This window comes from Gracilinanus agilis, chromosome 6 (assembly GCF_016433145.1).
Source record: "Gracilinanus agilis isolate LMUSP501 chromosome 6, AgileGrace, whole genome shotgun sequence".
Lineage (NCBI taxonomy): Eukaryota > Metazoa > Chordata > Mammalia > Didelphimorphia > Didelphidae > Gracilinanus > Gracilinanus agilis.
Window position 1 is genome coordinate 42,930,750 of NC_058135.1, and position 22,952 is coordinate 42,953,701.

General features: G+C 35.2%; 1 protein-coding gene across 5 annotated transcripts in view; it reads left to right on the forward strand.

Moving 5' to 3' along the window:
* NUDT9 (nudix hydrolase 9) overlaps positions 1-21,545 on the forward strand; it is a 36,909-nt gene extending 15,364 nt beyond the window's left edge. For 4 of the 5 annotated variants that reach the window (XM_044680478.1, XM_044680479.1, XM_044680481.1 and 1 more), the window contains 4 exons: positions 7,281-7,392; positions 11,906-12,052; positions 14,372-14,456; positions 17,463-18,314. In XM_044680478.1, coding sequence (XP_044536413.1) covers positions 7,281-7,392; positions 11,906-12,052; positions 14,372-14,456; positions 17,463-17,638 — 520 coding nt within the window. In that variant the 3' untranslated portion in view covers positions 17,639-18,314. Of the gene's footprint in view, positions 1-7,280; positions 7,393-11,905; positions 12,053-14,371; positions 14,457-17,462; positions 18,315-21,419 lie in introns of those variants that run through there. The other variant, XM_044680480.1, reaches the window with a different exon arrangement.
* The last annotated feature ends 1,407 nt before the right edge of the window (positions 21,546-22,952 follow it).

A 22,952-nucleotide genomic window follows, 5' to 3' on the forward strand; every position in this document is an offset into this window, starting at 1 on the left:
CCATGAAGAAAAAGTGGAGGACATTCAGATTGCATTCAGACTCCATCAGTTCTTTCTCTGGAGGTGGATAGAATTTTTCACCATACAGCCTTTTGTGGTTGTCTTAGATCATTGTGTTGCTCAGAATAGTTCAGTAATTCACAGTTACTCATCTTACAGTATTGCATGTTGCTGTGTACACTGTTTTCTGGGTTTGTGCTCTGCATCAGTTCATGTCGATCTATCTAGATTTTTCTGATATCCTCCTGCTTGTGATTTCTTATAGCACAGCAATATTCCATTACAGTAATATGCCACAACTTGTTCAGCCAGAATATAAATTTCGTGAGGGAAGAAGCTTCCTCACTTCTTGAGAAATACTTAATAAATACTTTTTTCATTCATCTCTTCATTCACCTCATTAATTCATTCATTCATGGTTGTATCCTCAACAATAATAGGAAAGTTCAGAAGAGGGGAGGGTATGGGTTGAAAGACAGTGAGTTTGAAAGACTCCTTGGCACACCTATTTTGAAATGTCAAGTAGGCTTCTATTTGGGGATGTAGTGTGGAGATTAGAAGAGAGACAATGACTGGATAAAAAGATCTGGGAGTCATTGACATAGAGATGATAATTGAACCCCTGGGAGCTGATAAACTCATCACCAAAAATATCATTTAAAGAAATCCCAAGGCAATAGTGCTTTTTTATTTTCATTCAGGGTCTCTCTACCATGCTTACCTTCTGTAATTCTTTGGTTTCCTCACACGAATATATCTTTTTGACATCAGACTTTTGTTATGGGGATTTGGAAGGGTGTTATATGGGACTTGCTAGGGAGGTAATATGGGAATTAGGTAGGATGTAATAGGGAGATGCAAGATATAATATGAGGCTGAAGCTAGGGGTAATAACTGGTAGGATCAGGGAATAAGACAAGGCAAGGGATCCAGGGCTGAAGGTATTCATGTGAATAGACTAGGTAGTAGGGAAGTTAAGGCAATATAGTGGTTAAGGAAGGTTCAATGATGAAGGATGGCAGTTGAGGTGGTAGGAGAAATAAGGGAATGTCTGAGTTCAGGGAGTATAACACTGAGGTAACAAGGATTGCCAGGGAAAGGATGAACTAATCTAAACAGGCAAACAGCAGCAGGGCATACAGACTAGGACTTAGACTAAAGACAAACACTGAAAGGAAATAGACTGATTGAAATTAACTACAGGCTTTAGTTAATATCACAGGAAGGAACTTGTTTTGAAATCTACTTCCTTCAAGATGGATACCCAGCTTCCCTCAAACCCAGAGTATGCTGATTCTATTCCTCTTCTTCTCTTTCTTACTAATTAACTAACAAAGTAACTAAAGGGTCTGTTTAAACACAAAAGGGGTTTATTGTCTTCTCAGGTGAGATTGTCAGGGTAAAAGGATTAAGGAAGCCCTAACAGCTGCTTAGAGAAACCTCAGGTGGGGGAAGGGCAGCAGGACTGGAGTCTTAGAAAAGTTCTGCCTTTACTCAGCTCTCAAGGTGATTTTTAAATCAAAAAGGGATTAGGATGATGGCTACAAAACCTCTCTAGATAAATTACTGCAAGGGTAGGGCTAAACTCTCACAGATTTGAACTAACTCTCTGATTCACTCTCCTTATTCACTCCTATCAGACATTTCAGACATTTCGTTAAGGGAAATTAAGGTAGGAAATGAGGTAAGGTATGGAGATTCAAAGGTTTTATCTAAATAAACAAATCTCAAAAAACACTCCAGAGCTAGGCTAGGTTTTCAATCTCAAGAAGGAGAAGAAGCAGCTCAGCTGGACCCTGGTTCCCTCCACGAGTTCCCAGGTACAACTGAAACTTTTTCCCAAGATTCTAAACTCCTAACTGACATAAGAACTCAGCCCAAGCCTGCAAAACTGTTATGTCCCCCCTCTCATCAACTTTTTTCGTGTATTGTTTAGTCCCATAGGTCTTATCCGTCTAAGCTCAAGTGATATCTTTAAGGCCAGATTTGCTTTCTTGTTTTAGGACTCCTAATTGATCATGCTAGAAGCTTGAGCTTTGTGCATTTGTATAAATATTTGAAGCTGTAGATTTTTCTCTTGACTCTTTTCTTGGATATTGTTTGCTGTCATCTTCTGCCTAGTAAACACTTGTTGATTGGTCAAATAAAAATTATTTCAGTGGAGTCATTACTTTAACATAATTTTTAGTGGTTATCCAGTGGGCTTATAATAAAAGTAAAATTTTATGACATTGTTTTGGAATTTCAGTAAGTAGGCTCCTTTCTCTTGGTAGAGAGCCAACACTACTGCACAATTTATATAGACTTAAGTTCTACAGCAACTTGTGTTCCTTAGTCTATTAATTCCCAGACTCTTCTATTCTACCTCAGGTATACACCAAGTTGGTTATACCCTTGATCTTACTATCACCCATAAGTGTTTTGCTTCCATGTTTGTGAAGTCTGAAATTTCTTTATCTGAATATAACCTTTTATCATTCTATGTTTCCCTCTGCCTTAAGACTCCTAACCCTATTAGATGACACAGTGGATAGAGCCCTAAACCTGGAATCAGGAAGGCTTGATATTGACTTTAGATATTGATCCAGAAACTAGTTATATGATCCTCGGGAAATCACTTAGCCTGTCTCTGCCACAATTATCTCAGATATAAATTGGAGATAATAGCACTCGCCTCCTTCTTGTGAGGATAAAATGAGATATCAAACACTTTGTAAACCTTAGTATTATATAAATGCTGTTTTCCAGTCTTATCTGACTCTTCATGATCCTATTTGGGATTTTCTTGGCAAAGATACTGGAGTGGTGGTTTGTCATTTCCTTTCCCAGTTCATTTTACAGATGAGGAAACTGAGGCAAACAGGATTTAAGTATCTTGCCGAAAGACATAGCTAGTATGTGTCCGAGGCCAGATTTGAATTCAGGAAGTTAAGTCTGAAGAAGGAAATGTCAAACCACTCTAGTATCTTTTAAGAAAACCCCAAATGAAGATTATAAAGAGTTGGTTGGTCACGACTGAAATTGACTGAACAATAAAATTCTCACTTTGTGTCCCACAATATGTCCCAAAACTCATTATTTCCCCTCTCTAACCCCTCCTTTTCTTTCCAACTTTCCTGAGGGCACTACTACCCTCCTCATCATCCATGCTTCATTTCCTCAGTGTTGACTCCTCATTCTTCTTCATCTTTACAGCTAATTTCTTGGCAAGTCTTATTTCTACCCTTCCATCTATGTTATATTGTCCTCCTCTGCCCACTCACATTGTAGTATAGATTCTTATCAGTGCATACACAGACTGATACAGTGGTCTGGTATTTGCATATACTGGTTCAAATATCTCTCCACTGAAGCTGCCTTAGTTTGAGCAGTAAAAGTGATCTTCCTGAAATCCAAATTTGACCATAGTACCTCCTTATTCATTGAGCTCTAGTGGCTCCCTTTTAAGTACAATATCAAATATAAAATTCTTTGGTCCTGTGTACACATACATTGTCAAATCTATGCTTTAGAAAAAGCTCATCAATTTAGTGATGATGGCTTCCTTGCTTTTCCATAAATAGGGCACACTATGTTTCAACTATGGGCATTTTCTCTCTTTCTCTTTTTTTTTTAAACCCTTACTCTCTTATCTTAGTAAAAGAAGGGCAAGGATTAGGCAAATGGGGTGAAGCAACTTGCTTGTGAATAGATTCACTGCCATTTAGCTGTCCCCTCTGGGCATTTTCTCTGGTTGATCTCTATACCTATAATTTTTTCCTCTGTTTCCTAACTTCCCTGACTTTCTTCAAGTCATAGCAAAAATGCTACCTTCTAGGAATGTTTCCCTAACCTCTGATGGCAAACCTATGGCACATGTGCCAAAGATGGCATGCAGAAACCTCTCTGTGGGCACATGCACTATCCCTGGGCAGAGTGGGCAGAGTTAGTTATTAGAAAGGTAGAGGGACTCAAGCAGAGCTGCTCCCCTCCCTGCCCCTCTGCACTTACTCCCTCTCCTGAGCAGAGCACTCAGGCCACTCCCCTCCCTTTCTCCTTCCCCTCTCTCTGGAGTAAGGCTATGTGGGGGTGGGGTGGGGTGAGGCACTCAATCTCTTGGTGGGGGGGTGGCACAGCACAGTACATGGTCTCTAAAAGATTCACCTAACCCTTATTCTTTTTTTTTCCCTTACTCTTAATTCTAGTGCTTTCACTCTGTAAATTATTTTGTACTTAGACCACATATAGCTTGTTTGTGTGTATTTTTTTTTTGTAGTTTTCCCCATTAGATTATGAGCTTCTTGAAAGCAAGGATTGTTTTTCTTTGCCCCCTCCCCCTTTTTAAAAATCTCTAGCACTTAGCACAGTACCAAGCATATGAAGTACTTTATAAATGACTATTGATTGATTTTGGAGAGGTGAGAGACTTGAGGCAAGAAGTGCAGTTAGTAGGCTTTTGTAGTAGCCAGGAAAAAGGTGATAAAGGCCTCAATTAGGTGGTGGATCTGAGTAGGAAAAAGGGAATGGGATGTGAGATATGTTGTGGAAGCTTTAGTATCTGGTTGGCTATGGGGACTGAGAGACAGGGAAGAAAGGAGAACAGTGAAATTGGAATAGTCAAGCCTTCAACACAAATAGAAATTTATTGGTTGAGGATAAACATTGCTTTGGGGGAGAATATTGTATTTGAAATCTAGGATTTTTAGAGACTGAGAAAAACTCTTATATGGATTTAGCTTTCAGTATGGGAGGTGGAGCCAAGATGGCAGCTTAGTAGCAACAAAAGCTGAAACTGCTCTGATGATCCTTCCAGACCAATCTTTAAAAAGTGCTTCAAAAAGACAGGAGTCAGGGGCTCACCTACTGAGACCAACTTGAAAGGTAGGCAGAGAGAGAGAGAGAGAGAGAGAGAGAGAGAGTCTGATTTTCACAGGATAGAGGGGACAGAAGCAAAACTGAACACAGAGGATTACTGGCCGACCCTCCTCTCCACCCCCTCCCCCATTACCCTTCCCTGTCCTCCCACCTACTGCTCTAGGTTGTAGTTTAACTTCAGGATCCCAGAATGGGGCTATACCAGCAAAAGAGCACCTCAGACTCACCCCTTGAAGTTCTAGGACCTGGTACCAGCCCAAAGTGAGGTCCAAAAGTCCATGGGGCTAGGCCTTTACAAGCCTCTAGGTCTGTGTTGAAGACTTAGCTCCAGGACAAACCAGCAGAGAAGATGTAATCAGTAAGCAGCTAATAGAATCTCCAGGCCACAGGCCCCCCCCCCCAAAAAAAAAAGAGGCTGGGAAAATGAGCAAACAACAGAGAAAAACACTTAACAGGGAAAAAAGAGCAAAGAGCAGAACCAATAGAGAAAGGCGAGATTCAAGCTACTATAAGGAAAACTTAAAAAAATTGAATTGTTCTTAAGCTCTGAAAAAACTCAAAAAGGAATTTAAAAATTAAATAAGAGATTGAAGAAAAATTAGAAAAAGAAATGAAATTATTACAAAAAGAAAATAACAGCTTAAAATGCAAAATTGGTCAATTGGAAAAAGAGGCACAAAAATCCTATGAAGAAAAAAGTGTCTTTAAAAATAGAATTGTCCTACTGGAAAAAGAGGCAAAAAAAATTCAGTGAAGAAAAGAGTGCCATGAAAATGGTACCAAGAATGGATCAAATGGAAAAGGAAGATCATGGAAAAAATTCAAACTTTAAAAATTAGAATTGGGCATGTAGAATCTAATGACTAAACGAGACATCAAGAAACAATAAAAGAAAATCAAAAGAATGAAAAAAAGAAGAAAATATGAAATATCATTAAAAAAAACAAATGACCTGGAAAATAGATCCAGGAGAGACAGTTTAAGAATTATTGGACTACCTGAAAGTCATGACCAAAAACAAACAAAAAAACAAAACCTAGATATCATATTCCAAGAAAACTACCCTCATATTATTGAATGAGGGCAAAATAAAAATTGAAAGAATCCACAGATCACCTCCTGCAATAAATCCCCAAATAACAACTTCAAGGAATGTCACAGCCAAGTTCAAGAGCTCCCAAGTCAAGGAGAAAATACTGTAAGCAGCCAGAAAGAAACAGTTCAAATATCATGGACCCTTAGTCAGGATTACACAGGATCAATGAAGTACTGCAAGACTTGGAATATGATATTCTGGAAGGCAAGGGAACTGGGTTTACAACCAAGAATCACCTACCCATCAAAACTGACTATGTTCATCCAGGGGAAAGTATTGTCATTTAATAAAATAGATTTCAATCTAATAATATGGAGTGAATCTCCAAAATAAAAGCAAATGGTGCTGGATCTTAATTCTCTTATTCTTAAAATTTCTGATGACTTATTTTCAGTCAGATTATTTGAAAAAAATCTAGTGAGTTTTAAGTTCAGTGTGAGTTGCCAGTGTGATAAGGCAGCCAGAAATGCCAATGTAGGCTTAGGCTATGTTGAGCAAGGTATAGAATCTGGAGTAAGGGAGATGATAGTCCTGCTATTGTATTCTTTCCTGATCAGACTGGGTTCTTATCTGGGCACTACATTTGAGGAAGGATGTTGACCATGAAAGTTGTTCAGAAAACAAGCATCAAGACCATGCCATTTCAGAATTATTGAAGGAATAGGGAATGTTTGACTTGGAGAAGAAACTTGAGGCAAAGAAGGGATGAGGAGCATGATGGCAGAATTATGAACAGTGGTTACAAGTTGTAGCAAAGTAGTTTTTGAGTTGAGGTATGAAAAATGTCCAGTTAGAGCCAACCAAAAGTGTACTAAGCTGGTCTTAGTATAGTGAGTTTGAGTTTCCTCTTGTTGGAGGTCTTTAAGAGAAAACTAGACAAAAAATCCCTTTTCCAGTTGCCAGTTGGACTAGATGACTTTTGAGGGTCGATAATTCTCTGAAAATAAAACCTCTAAATAAAACCTTTTCTTCCCAAATCTATGTTTGTGCTATAAAAATAGAGAGCCTTCTTTATAGTGCCCTGGATGTTAAAGAAGCACATATATTCTGAATAGTAAGAAAACTAATAATGTTAGGACTACAGTATTAAGAATGATAGATTTTTGCCCTAGTTTTGCACTGTCATTAATAAATTCATATTATTTAAATACATACAATCATCTTTGCTTATAATACTAAATTTACAAATGGAAGCTAGCCAGCTTAAATGAAATTGGATTCATACTTTGCTTATAATAACAGGTTGCTATGATGATTATTTGTTCTCGAGGTTTATGTAGATTCTTATCTACTTTGCTCTAGGTTAAAAGACCTTTTTTATTATTTCCAGGTGGAAAAGGGACAGCAGTGGAAATAAAGTCATTCACCCTCATTCTGGGAAAAATATCTTACAATTTGTAGCAATCAAAAGGAAAGACTGTGGAGAATGGGCAATCCCAGGGGTAAGAATTGAAACTTAGTACAATTGATATTTTTCAGGTTTACTAAAATTTTGTTTTTGATTTCATAACCACTGATAATCAAATAAACTTATATAATAAGAAGTAAAAATTCAAAATGTGCAAAAGAGAACTCATTATCTTCTCGCTAAACCTGGATATCTTCTAAAATTCCCTGTCACTATGTAGGATACCACCATTCTCCTTCCTCTCATTCATCTCATATATTCAGTTGTCTTTTCTGCTCTCACAGGATCTCTTCTGTATGTTTCTTTCTTCATTTGTGTAGTACCACCTTAGTTTAAGCTGTCATCTGTTCTGTTCTGCACTAAAATCTTCTAATGGAACCTACCTTAAGGTTCTTCCAGTCCATTCTATCATCCACATAGCTGCCAAAGTGCTTTTTCTAGAGCATAGGCATGACCTTATCATCTAGCTTAGTAAGCCTACTGGGTTTCCTATTAACTCCAGATCAAATGTAAAATTCTTTGGCATTTAAAACATTTCTCAGCCTGGTCCCTTTATACTTAACTCACCTCCATATACTCTGTTAAGTAGCTCTCCTGTACCATTTGCTATTTTTGCCATCTGTCTGTCTGTCTATCTGTCTCTCTCTCTCTCTTTTTGTGCACTGACTGTTTCTCGAGAGAAACTTAAAACTGTAAATAACAGCTATAGTCATCACTTTGTTATTTAGTAACCACTGATAAAATAGTCAAACATATAAAAAGAAATAAAAACTCAAAATGTGCAAAAGATCCTTTATCATAGAATCTTTTAGTTATTACTATAATAGTTATAATGATTACTTTTTTTTTGGTTGTTCAATAAATTTTCAGTTGTGTTGGAGTTTTCTTGGCAGAATCTAGAGTGGTTTGCCATTTCTCCAGCTCGAGAAACTGGGGCAAACAGGGTTAAGTGACTTGCCCAAGGTTACACATCTAATAAGTATCTGAGGCCAAATTTGAATTCAAGGAGGTGAGTCTTCCCGACTCCAGCTATCCACTGAGCCACCTAGCTGTTTCAAATAATTATGTTTATATAGGCTTTAAGGTTTACAAAATACATTACAACCATTCACTTATTCTGTCTGGAGGAGACCATAAGATCTATTACTTTTGTACTATCATTATAATACAAGTGTCTTATACAATAGTATTTGGTAATTATTTGGTAGATGAAAAAATTATTTGATAGATGAAAAAATCTAGGTCCAGGCTTGCCCAAATTACACAGAAATGGCAGAGCCAGGTTTTGAATCCAGGTGCTTTTCCTCCAAATCTTTACATTTCAATATAGAAATTACTTTAATCTGTTCCCAGTTTACCTTTTAAATTTTGGAGAACCTTTTACATTGCCCTTATTTATTTCTACATTTCTGTTATTCCACTACTACACAGTTTTTCATGTTATCACCCACTCTTGAATGACCTTCTAGCTGTCTTCACTTATCTAAGTCCATTCTACTTCTTGTAGCCCGCTTCAGCTTTTATGAAACCTTCCCTAACTATTGCAGCCTATTCTGATCTTTCATTCCTTGTTATGCATATAATTTATTACTCATTTGGGGCTTCAGTATATATTTAATTACATATTATCTTAGGTTTGCCATCTTATTTGATCTTCTTTGCCATCATTTGTTTCCTCTTTAGTGCTGATATCTTTCATGCATTATATGTCTTCTTTCCAGTTACCTCTTTGCCCTTGCAGAGATATTTCCTTCATATTCCTCATAGCATTTACTGTAATGCTATGTATATAATAGATACTTGTTAAATACTGGTTGAATAAATGACTCTTAAAGATTAAAAGATTCTGAGAACTGGATAGACCTGTTTAGTTTAAAAATTTAGCATTTTCTTCCTATTCTTTCTTCTCTGTCTTTTAATCAGATAAAAGAATGTATAGTAAAATGAAACTTCACCAATAATCACAGCAAGAACATAAGACTATTTCAATGGGCGCATAGGCAAGGAAGATAGTTTAGTCACTTTAGTATCAGATTTCATCCATTTGGATTAAGATAGGAAGTGGTGTTAAAATCAAGAGTGTAAAATGAATTTCCTGTGTATATGTTTTTTATTTAACTTCCTTAGCTGATAGTATTGGAAGTGGGTTAAAATGTTAGTTTCACTTCCTCTTCCTGAGTTTATTTCTTCTGTAAAATGAGAAATAATAATATTTCTACTGCTTTGTGGAGCTGTGGAGAAAATGATTTGAAAACTTTAAAATTAAATTAAAGTTCAGCAAACATGAATAACCTACTCTGTGCAAGGTACTGTGCTTGCAGACTTCTTGATGTCAATTAGCACCTACCCTGTGGTTCCCTGTCTTTCTAAAGTTATCTGGGGTATCGAAAGGTTATATGCCTTGTCCTCAGTCAATAGAACTATTTTGTGTCATCCAGGAAGTATTGTCATTTTACAGGGAAGCACCCTGAGACTCAGAGAAATTAGGTAATTTGCCCGTGGCTATATGACTAGGAAATAGATAATCAAGGATTTGAGCTGCAAGCTTTTGACTACTAAAGAAAGATAACTAGGTATGTTTTTTTAAATTTTAAATTAATTTGAACTTAATAGTATGTTTTGATTTAACTCTGAAAAAAGACATCTCCACTCATTGCCTCTATCTTCATTATCTCTTGTCATTTCTCAGCTTCCCTCTGTTTTCCTGCCAACACTATTCAACTAAAACTACTCTCCCAAGATTACCAGTAATTCCTTAACTATTAACTTTAATGGTCTTTTCTCTGGCTTAATCCTATCTCACCTGTCCAGATTTTCATACTATTCACCATGACTTCCTCCTTCTGGATCTTCTCTCCCCTCCTTGACTTCTTTGACTTTGCTCTTAATTCTTCTTTCATTTGTCTAACCATTCTTTTCCTGGATCATCCTTGCTCTCACACAAACTCCATATAGGTTTCTCCTAGATCTCTTTTTGGGCCATTTTTCTTTTTTTTTTCCTGCCCTCTTAGTGATCAGTTTCAATGGAGTCAGCAATCATTTCTATCAAAATCTATGTATCTTTTTCTAACAACTTTCCCTGAACTTTAGTTATGTGTTACCTGATACGTATTTCTATCTGGATATATTATTGGTTTCTCAAACTTTCCCAACTAGCCATCCTTCCTCCAAACTTATTTTTATTTTTTATTTTTTTCCTTTTTTTTTTTAAATTTTAAACCCTTAACTTCTGTGTATTGACTTATAGGTGGAAGAGTGGTAAGGGTAGGCAATGGGGGTCAAGTGACTTGCCCAGGGTCACACAGCTGGGAAGTGTCTGAGGCCGGATTTGAACCTAGGACCCCCCCGTCTCTAGGCCTGGTTCTCAATCCACTGAGCTACCCAGCTGCCCCTCCAAACTTATTTTTAGTAAGGTGCCAGATGTTTTTCCAGTCAACTACATTCATAACCTTAGGTCATCTTTGATTCTTTCTTCTCCTTCACCATGTAGTATCAATTGACAAATTGTACCAAATCTACCTCCACCATAGTTCTCACATCTTTCTCCTTCTTTCTACTTAAACAGCCACTACTATGGGACATACTGCAATCTCTTCTTGCCTTACTGGACTGCTGCAGGAGCTTTCTCAATGTCTTTTTCTGGCTCCCTTCTCTAGTCAGTTCTCCATGCACAGCTGACAAATTATATTCCTGATATACAGATTTGACCAGGCATCTCCTTTACTCAGAAGTCTGCAGCATCTTGAATATTTTCAAAGGATTCAGGATATTTAATGAGACTCTTTGGGCAAAAATACTCAATACCTGCTGTCTACTTCTGTAGTCATGATCCTCTGAACTAAACTAATAGCTGGATGATAAGGAGGCAAAGTTCATTTCTTGGCCCACACCCAAAAAATCTTTAACACTTGGTAGGGTCTTCAGAGCTTATATATTAGAGACTTTGAGAAGATCATCTCCACACCACGAGGAGGCACAATGAATAGGAAACAAGACCAAGAAGGATCTGTGATTTTTTTCAGCATGGGAAACTATGTCTTCTAAGCCATCTATGACTTAGTCATTATGTTCTAGGGACTTCCCTATAGCTTCTGACTCTAAGCTCCTGAACTCAAACCTGCTGTTGACTCTGCTGCTCTGTGGTCTTCTGAGCAAGACTCCACTTTACTGTTCTATCACAAAAAATTCGTTCTAAACTATTTAGATTGTTCTTACTCTCCTTTGGATGTTTGCCAAGCCTTCCATTGAGATAGTCAAGAAGTCTGCACTACATTCTCTATTGGATGATGCAAAGGCTCAAACTAAAGCTTACTACATAACTCACCACATGGATCAAGTAACTTCCTTCTGGCAAACTCCTTGACAGGGAGGTGTGTATTAGAATGAAAACCAATTAGCCATCTAGAATTTAATGTACTGAGGATAGAAAGATAGAATCTACCCGCAAGGAGTGTGGTTGTATATGTACATTTGAATTTTGAGATATGTAAACATACATTTTAGATAAGGAGATACTCAGATGTACTTTTTGAAAATGTATCTCTTAGGGAATGGTGGATCCAGGAGAGAAAATCAGTGCTACCTTGAAACGAGAGTTTGGTGAAGAAGCTATGAACTCCTTACAGAAATCCACTGCTGAGAAGCAGGAGATGGAGGAGCAATTGCATAAACTCTTCAGTCAAGAACATTTAGTGGTAAGAAATTGCTTTTCAACAATTAGTTAGTCTTTAAACATTTATTAAGTGTCTACTACATGCCAGACATTCTGCTGAGCAAAAACAAAATTTCCCCTCTGGATAACCAAAAGCTTCTTGGCAGCCTATAAAATTTCTAAAGTTTTAAGGGCTCTAGAGTCCATCCTACTGGTCTCTCCAAACTTAACTGAAGTTTAGAGTTGCTATAAGTAATGAAAATTTAGAATAATTGACATTCCCAATGGGGAAAAAAAAACAATTTTTTGATCGAAGTGATTTATATCACTAAATATTGGTTGCTTTGGTCAATAACAGCAGTTTCATGAACAGTAAAAATTTGTATATTGATGGTCCAACTGGATTTTTTTTTTATTATTTTATTGAACTAGAAAAAAAGAATAACAAAATTCATTTGGAAGAACAAAAGGTCCAGAATATCAGAGGAATTAATGGGAAAAAAATGTAAAGGGAGGAGGTCTAATAGTACCAGATTTTAAATTGTATTATAAAACAGTAAATTATCAAAACTCTGGTACTGGCTAAGTAATTAGAAAAGTAGATAAGTTGAACAGAACAAACATACAACAAATAGTAATAAAAGTTATAGCAACCTTGTGTTTGACAAAAGTAAAAATCCAAGCTTTTGGGATAAGAATTCACTATTTGGTGAAACTGTTGGGAAAACTGGAAAGTATTCTAATAGAAACTAAATTTAGTTTATGCTATCATATATACTATATGTTGTATCATTAACCAAGATAAGATCAAAGGGATCTAGACATAAAGGGAGATTCCATGAGCAAATTAGCAGAATAGGGAACATGTAGCCTATCAGATTTATGAATAGGAGAAGAATTTAAGAATAAATGAGATAGAAAGCATCGTGAGATGAAAAATGGATAATTTCAATTACATTAAATTCAGAAAGATACATTCACATTTTTCATTTGACAACTACACAATTCTTATAACCATATAACCTTTGAAAATTTTGTTATAGCAAAACACTTGAAAATTTCCAACTTTTTCTTTTGAGTCAAACATGGCCACCAATAACAGTTTTCCAAGAGTTCAGTTCAGTTTCTTTTCATGGCCATATCTGCATCTTGTTTTTTGCCTGGTTAAGATGTGTAGCAAGAAGAAGAGTTCAATTTGGTGTTATATATTTCTTTCAGCAACTTCCAACTATATTTGCCAAATAGATCAAGTCTTATGTCTTTTAAAACAGTAGATATACACAAACCTATTGCCCCCAGTTTAAAATGTATATTAAGATACAAACTATGTACAGTGAGGCATAATCACAGTGATTTCAATCCTGTGTCACACTGAGACAGCCATCCTTGTTTACCCAGATTTCTGAGGAAAATAAGATTGTTTAAACATTATCAGGAACAACTTTTTGGTCTGTAACACAACTGTTGAAAACCCAGGCAAGATTCTTGCCTCTACTCAGCTCAAATTTCAAAGTCCTATATCTCTTAAACTAGTAATCTCCTAATGCCTAGGGCCACTGTTTTTCATATCTCATATATAGCTTTCTTCCAGTCAGAATGTTTAACCATTAGATAATGGACTTTATATTAAAAAAGTTATCATCTGCCTTCCTCTTAAGTTATGTATATAGAATCCAAATAAAATAGGGAACTTCTTAATTATACAGCCTCTATCAGAATTATACCAGTTGCAGAATTTAGTAGAGTCTGAATTATGAAGGAGTTTCTTTCCTATATTGTTAAACCTCCCAAGGGTTATTGAGAACTTAACAATGTAAGTACATTCATTCATTTTAATCTACTGTATTCAGTAAGTGTTTTGGATTTTAAAAAAATAATACATTAAAAAAAATTCCCAAATGAACATTTTTTTCCTGGATCTGAACAAGCTTGATTGTGAATTTCTCTGTCACAGCTTCAGTATCATGGGTAAGATATTAAGTGGGAATTTTTTTAGTTTTGTGGACACTATAAACAACATGCAAAGATTATTAGTAAATTACAGAGAAAAATTTGGGAAACTCAGAAATGCATAAAATATATACACATAATATTACATGATATAAATTTATTTTATCTTTAAATACCATAAATATACTCAATTTATTTTACTATAAGCATCTCATAAAAGAAAAAGAAAAAACTCAGACTTCTTTGGTACAAAGGGAGGGCCAAAACATTTTATGTGGATTTTCCAGATTGCAGGAGTACTGTGCCCCTTAACCTATGTGAAGTGGAAAAGATACCTGTATTAATTTTTCTAGTCTTGGCTATGTATTCTTTCTGTTTGTCTTACAAATTACTTTATATCCATTCTTGCCAGGTTTATAAAGGATATGTGGATGATCCTCGAAATACTGATAATGCGTGGATGGAGACGGAAGCTGTGAATTATCATGATGAAACAGGTGGAGGAGAATTTTATTCGATGTATCGAATGCCTTTCTTGTTAAAGGCATTATATTAATAATCTGCTATCTTTTGCATTATTGCCCTAATTAGACAACAAAAATTAAGGGTGTTCCCTGTAAGAGTGATGAGTGGTTATGGAAAGAATAAGGCCACATGGAGATCAGACTTGTGCACTTAAATTTTTAGTTTGTGAGTTATTAGCTGAAATGTTTGAGATTGTATAGAACAATCAAAATATAGAATTCCTTCTAATAAGAATAAGCTTCAAATTGTTATGCCAGTAAGGTATTGAATTTATTTATGCCATAAATGCCTCAAGAAAATTAAAATGGAAATTTAGTGATTCAAAAATGCTGGCTTTTTCATGGATCACTGATTAAATCTGTTAGTGAAAATGGTGAGTGAAAATCTCCACCCATTAGTGAATAACTTACATGTCTACATTCAGTATTTTGCCAGCGAAATTGGGTAAGATTTCTCTGTGTAAATTATTCTGGAAAGACTAGGATCAGATAGTCTTGTTTCAAGTACTAATTTTGATACTATATGACCATGAAAAGCTAAGTTAACCTTTTTGGACCTTTGTTTATCTTTTGTTTAGAGATAATACCTATCTTATTTACTGAACTGGGGTATTTTTTAGCTCTAATGAGCCTTAAGCTAATATGAGGCATTGCATATAAAATACTTTAAAGAGTGAAAAGTACTTTATGCTATAAAATGTTAATCTTAATTGCTTTTATCTTCCTAGAGAATAACAAGTGCCACTGTCATTAATCCTCAAATATTATGCACCTACTGTGTGGCAAGCATCATGTTAGGCATTAGATACAAAAACCAAAATAAAATAGTCCTTGACCCCAAGAGCTTTACTTTCTATCAAAATGACTTCTTCCCAAGCTTACCAAAATGGCTCATGTTGCTGAAGCAAATATTTGACACAAAGAAATATACAAATAAAGGGAGTAATTCTAAAAAATGTGTTGAAGGAAAGAGTAGATTCTTTGCTCTTTGTTTCTGTGGATTTGTCACATGAAAATGTAAATACTTTGTTTTGTGATTAAAACTAACTTGATTTTTCAGACTTCCCATTTTACCTCCTCTTTTTTACTTACTTTTTAGAATTGTAATTAGAAAATTAGACCAGAGAAAGCAATTACAACATAAATCAATTTCATTCAGAAGCATTATTAAATGCATGCCAGGTATCGGTGTTATTCTAGGCCCTGGGGATATAAAGACTAAAATGTAATAATTCCTGATTGTAAGACGCTTATATTCTGTTGTGGAAAATAATACTTAGATAAGTAAATACTTAGTATAAACAAAATAAATATAAAGTAATATTGGGAAGGGAAGGGAAACACAAATGTGTATAAATAGAGATATAGATACACAAATAAATATGAGAAAAGGTAGAATGTGATAGGGTCAAATAAAAAATTCAGATAAATTGCCTTTAGAATAAAGGTTCTTTACCAGGTTCATAGAAAGTTTTCAAAGGTCTGTAAACTTGTATAGGGAAAAAATATACATTGTTATTTTCACTAACCTCTAACTGAAATCTAACATTTCCTTCATTGAATAATATAAGCAACAAAAATCACGGTTGTCATTAAGCTTCATCAGATTCTTAGATTAATACAAGACCCAAAACAGGGTTTAAGAACTAGCATTCTAGAAACATTTAGGAGGGGAGAGATTACTTTAAAATGACATTTTTGAATCATTTCAGTTTTCCTTATTCAATCTGATTCTGAAGGATAATTAAGAGTATACAGATAACCTAAATAGAAAAGTGCTTGTTCTCTATGCTTTATTTTATTTTTTATTTTTAAATTTTATTTAATTGATTAAGACAATTTTTCCATTGTTATGTGATTCATGTTCTTTCCCTCCCCTTCTCCCACCTTCCTCCTGTAGGCAATGTGCAATTCCACTGGGTTTTACATGTGTCATTGATCAAGACCTTTTCCCATATTATTGATATTTGCACTAGAGTGATCATTTAGAGTCTACATCCCCAATCATATCCCCGTTCACCCATGTGATCAAGCAGTTGTTTTTCTTCTGCATTTCTACTCCCACAGTTCTTTCTCTGGATGTTGATAGCGTTCTTTCTCATAAGTCCCTCAGAAATGTCTTGGATCTGTTCTTTATACTTAAAAAAAAAACAACAAAAAAAACCTTTACCTTTACCTTTCATCTTAGAATGAATACTGTGTATTGGCTCCAAGGCAGAAGAGTGGTAAGGGCTAGGCCAGTGATGGGCAAATTATTCCCCTCGGGCTAGATCCTGGCTGTAGTTTGCCCATCACTGCCTTAAGCAATTCCCTAATCATTACAGTCCCATATCCAGATGTAGTGATTAGGGAATTGCTTAAGGCAGCGATGGGCAAACTACAGCCTGGTCTGGCCGGTGGGGAATATTTTGCCTATCACTGGGCTAGGCAATGGGGGCTAAGTGATTTGCCCAGGATCACATAACTAGGAAGTGTCTGAGGCCAGATTTGAACTCAGGACCTCTTATCTCTAGGCCTGGCTCTTTAGCCACCTAGTTGACCCACTTTATTATGATACTTTTAGAAACAAATTGGTTTATCTTTATTTAAGGACTTAGTTAAAAAGGATTGTAGAATCAGTGGCTTATAGTTTTATTTGTATTTATTCACTTTATTCTGTATAATATATACTTTTCTCCCTCATTAAAGTGTAATGGTTTAGGAAACTGAGGGCCAGTGAAGTGAAGTGACTTGCCCAAGGACACATAGTGTTGGAGCAAGATTTGAATTGAACTCGTGGCCCCAGTAGCACTTTTTCCATGTACTGTGTTTTAGGCAGTTGGGAGTTAACTAATCTGTAGAAAACTGGCTGTTGACCACACATTATTACCCAGCATTGAAGTTTAATTCTGGGAATATTGCTTGAAGAAAGATATGGTAGTATTTAAAAAAAGAAATACTTTGTCTTTTTTTCAATGATAGTTTTTGTTTTATCATCAGGTGAGACAATGGATAATCTGGCTCTGGAAGCAGGAGATGATGCTGGGAAAGTGAAATGGGTGGACATCAGTGATAAACTGAAGCTTTATGCCAGCCATTCCCAGTTCATCAAACTTGTGGCTGAGAAACGTGGAGCTCACTGGAGTGAGGACTCAGATGCTGGCTGCCATGGATGATAGCCTAAGAACCTCCGTGTATATTTCAGGTCTTCAGATGAACAGTTGTGGAGAACACAGCATGAATTAGAAAGGGCAGGTCACTTATTTTGATGGTGGTTTTATTCATTTCTGAAATTGTGTTTGAATGCAAATAGAGTGGAATGCTAAAAGAGAAGAAAAGCTTTCTAGCTATGAGAAGAGGAGTATAAAAAGTAGCCTTTTGTACGTGTTATATTTAGGCATGGCTTAAACCAAATTAAATTACTGCTGCTTTTTGAAGAATTGCAGACCTAAATAAAGAAATGACTGAACGCATATGTGCCTGATGACCGTCTTCTCCACTTTCTTCTCAGCTGGTTGGGTCGTTCTCCCTTGCCACTCTTTTCCTCTTGTTGTTCACTTGAAGCTTGGAGTACTGCTGCTTTTTTTAGGACACCATGTGCTCTAGAAGGAGCAACATCATTAGAGAGTCTCCTATAAAGCCTAATTCCTTTTGTATCTACTTCAAATTTAGCTTTGGGTGATCATGTGGAAGCTGTTTTTAAGAGCTGCACCTTTTGGGGCATTCTCGACTTTAAAAGGATCAATTTTATGAAAAAAATTTAGTTATTCTTTTCGTGAATAATGAGAACCAGAGCTCACATTGTTTCCATTTTAGAAAATTCTTCTCAATAAAGACTTGTCCAGAAATTGAGTAATTTAGATTGATCTCATGTTTTATTTCACTCTACACAAATATATGATGAACCAATCTTAAAATTACTAAAATGGATTTGCAATTATAAATTTACATTTTTAGCATTTTAGCTATCATTATTATTATCATTTTATAAATGAGTGAACTTGAACTCAGAGTGATTAAGTGACTTGCCAGGATCACATAGTAATGTCTTTCTGATATGGAATTCAAACACAGGTCTTTTTAGCCCTCCAACTCTAGTACTTTATCCACTAGACCAGGATGCCTCACTAATAAGGAACTGAAATCAATTAAGGACTAAAGTCAGGTCTTCGAGATTGGTTTATTCAATTTTTGAGAGAAATTTAAAGACTTAAGAATGTTAATAATGTGAAATAAAAATTTGATTGATATATATTCTGAAATAACAATCTCTGGAATCAAAATCAAAGTGGTTGTGGTAAATCCACAAAGGGTTACTTTACAAATAGAGATTTTTAAAAGCTGTAGGAAGAGAAGCAAGTTACACTATTCACAGCACAGGTAGCCCTCAACGGTTGCCAAAAATATAGTTGTAATAATTTTTTTGAAATTTAGAACATAACTTCTTGTAAGTACTATTTTAAATATAGTTTAGGCCATAAGCTAGCTGAATGCCAATGAGATTACAGATTCTATCCCTAACCATATAGTTGTATTATTTTAAAGGATTACTAACCACCTTTTAAAACACTGGGAAATGTAATCCTAGTTCTAAATGAGGATATTAATGCATAATTGTCTACCTTTGATCATAGACAAAAGCTATTCATCCTCTTTTCTACTAGTTCAATTCATGTGATATGATGTTGAGGAAAAGGAGTCCAGAATAGAATTTAGGACTTGAGTGAAAGAGAATGATTTTGGGTAATTTAAGAAGGAGGGGAAAATATGCTATAGAGGGTCTTTTGATAGAGATTCTATGCATTGTGGTTACCACAGAAAGGGCCTAAAAACCTTGGAAGCAGCCATTGGTGGTGTGAGAAGGCTACCTGCATTTGTCTGAGGAAAAGATCACTTCTTTATAGTGTTGGAGAGAGGCTTTAAAATAAAATTACTCTTAAGACAACTGAGGGGTTCCGTTTAGCCTCTATTATTTGGGTAAATTCGGGCAAACAAAGAATATTAATGAGTAATATCTGATCAAGAAATAGGCACTTGTTAAGGTATTTATATGCTGCTGTTTTTAGAATGTTACAAGGCAGTTTGATTTTACTTTTTTTGGGGGGACAGAGAACAGAAGAGAACTTTATACTTTTAAGATTGTGGAGTTTTTACTTTGAGCTCTTTAAGATTGCAAAATGATAGTTTTTCTACTGTAAATCACATTTAGATTAAGAGTATAGTTTAAATTTCCTGATTCATTTGCAAAACATAAAAATATTATTTTAAGAAGAAACTAGAGCATTTTAGAGCATAATTACCTCTACTCTATTACTAAATAAAGCTTCTTGTTCTTAAAATCAGTTGTAATGTAATATGCTGGGGGTATCCCACTAGAATTATCACTTAAGTGATTAATTAATAGTAGTTTACTAATTAGAATTAATAAAAAAGAAGGAATAAATCAGAGCTATCAATCTTTTAGGATTTGTGACAGAAAGGAAAGAGTACTTGAAAGATAAGACGTTTGCTGCTTATGTATTATAATAACTACAACGACAGTTACAGATAGTTTTTTTTTTTTAACTGTAACTGCCCCATTTTCACCACCAAGGTTTTTTATAGTTTGATAATGCCTTAATAACCTGAAGGACTATAGCCAGACATTTACCCTTTTGGTGTTTTCAAACACTTAAAAAGTAATTCTTAATTTTTTTTAACAAACATAACTGCATTAACAGCAAATCTTAGTTTGCTTAAGTTTTAATAATTATCCACTAATCCATTTTCATAGAATAAATATTTCATTATGCCTCTTTTTCAAGGCCTTCAGGGCAAGCATTTGTGTAATTTTTAATGAATCAAATTTTATTGATTCATTTATTTTCGAAAAGAAGTAGTTTAGTTGTTATAAACTCATTTATGACCTATCAGCTCATTTTTATACCTCCTTTCTACATGTATTCATTTTCCAGTGTTGATACAACCTGATTTTGAGTTACTTAAAAATGGTCTAGAACTAAAAGCTCTTTTCAGTTTTTCTGCAAAACTGTAAAAACTCAGGCTTTTACCAGATATAATGCAATTTTTATCAATTTCATTTAGAGAATAATTAATTTGTATTTTATATTTCATATGCTCTGTGTTATTTCTGAAAACAGAAATAGACTGTAAAGGTTGGATTTATTGCAATTATTTAATTGAATTATGGTTTTCTTGCCTTCTGCTTTTCCTGAAAAATATTTTACTGCTATCATAGGGTAAGAATTATGCAAGACTGCTACTTAATTACAATGAATTTATTAGTCTTCTTTTGGGAAGATCTAACTCCTGAAAACTTGATGGCTTATTAGGATTAATTTGGGTAGTATGAACAATGTTTATGGTTTTGGGTTGGGTTTTTTTGGAGGTAAATAGTTTTCATTTAGTTATCTTCAAGTGTTATTTTTAAGTCTTTATAGGAAGTCAGATTAATACAAATAAGAAAAAAATTCCTTTTAAAAACAATGGCAGAAAAATCCACAGAAATACTGTGCACATGAAAAATGTATGGATTTGCTTTTCTTGATAATACTTATAGTGATTTCTCCACAGTGGTCACAAGGGGTAAGAAGGGATGAAAATGGGAATCAGCAATTATGAAGCCAAAAAGAAAAAATGGGTTACTGAAATATTTTAAAAATGAAGGGGAGAGAAGCAAGTTCAGAAGGAAGTGCAGAGAAGCAAGACAACTAATGAACCTAAAGTGTTGAATTTAGTTATGTTTATTTTTTCAAACAAGCATACATGATAGGACTTTATGGATTTTTATGCAATTCTCTGTTATTCTTAATATTTTTATATATCCTCTACTGTTTGTCAGATTTAAAACAAAAAAAGATGACTAAAATGTTTAGAGATTCATTCATATAAAATGAATATACCTAAGTCCTAGGAAAAAGCTCTACCTAACAAAACACCTATGAATTTCATTCCCAGCTTCCTGCAGGCTTCTAATACAAAGAGAACAATGAAAGAAGATCCAGATGTCCAAGGCAAGGCAGTGCTTCTCCCTCACCCAACCTGGATAGAAAGGTTATAACTTATTTTTCTACCTAAACTTTCATTAAAAATAAAATTTCCTACACTGTTGGAGTTGTGAACTAATTCAAGCATTTTGGAGAACAATTTGGAATTATTTGAGTCTGTTTCCCAAGGAGATATAGGGAAAAAGGAAAAGAATCCATATGTTCTAAAAATATTTATAGCAGCTTTCTTTGTGATGACAAAGAGTTGGAAATGGAGGGGATGCCCTTCAATCAGGAATAACTAAACAAACTGTGATATATGATTGTGATGGAATACTACTGCACCATAAGAAACAGTGAGCAGGCTAATTAAAAAAAAAAACTTGGAAAAATCTACATGGAACAATGAATGGCAAAATGAAGAGAATGAAGAGAACATCATAAACAGCTAGAGATTTAATACTTGAAAAATTGTCAGTGATACCTCCGGAGAGTGAACTGAAAGGTGGAAACATGAAAGACATAATTTGTATCAACATGTCTGTCTCCTGAATGTTGCCTTTTGTGGGGAGGGGAGGAAGGGAGTGAAATACTTGTGGATAAATTTTATTAAAAAATGAATTTCTTGATTTTCCAGAAATCTTCATTAAGGACTAAGTTTATTACAAAAACACACAAATAGTTGATTGTATTTATTGAAAAGACAGAACTTGCTTTTAACCTCTGATTCAAAGAGTCAAATTAGAATTGTACACCTTGTGTACCTAAATCTATTCTGAAATTCATCCCTGATAAATATGTTAATAAATATGCATAGTGTTTCTCACATTCCTTTCTCCCTTAATTTTGAAAAGGAATTGATTTATTTTTTCTAACACCAGAAAAACTTCATGTTATTTGGAGTGCTTTTTTTAACATTAATATTCATTTTTAACATGGTTACATGATTCATGCTCTTACTTTCCCCTTCACCCCCTGCACCGCCCCCAACCACGGCCGATGCACATTTCCACTGGTTTTAATGTGATCAAGACCTATTTCCAAATTGTTGATAGTTGCATTGGTGTGGTAGTTTCGAGTCTACATCCCCCATCATGTCCGTCTCAACCCATGCGTTCAAGCAGTTGTTTTTCTTCTGTGTTTCCTCTCCTGCAATTCTTCCTCTGAATGTGGGTAGCATTCTTGACCATAAATCCCTCAGAATTGTCCTGTGTCATTGCATTGTTGCTGGTACAGAAGTCCATTACATTCGATTTTACCACAGTATATCAGCCTCTGTGTACAATGTTCTTCTGGCTCTGCTCCTTTCGCTCTGCATCAATTCCTGGAAGTCTTTCCAGTTCACATGGAATTCCTCCAGTTTATTATTCCTTTGAGCACAATAGTATTCCATCACCAGCATATACCACAATTTGTCTAGCCATTCCCCAATTGAAGGGCATACCCTCCTTTTCCAGTTTTTTTGCCACCACAAAAAGCGCAGCTATAAATATTTTCGTACAAG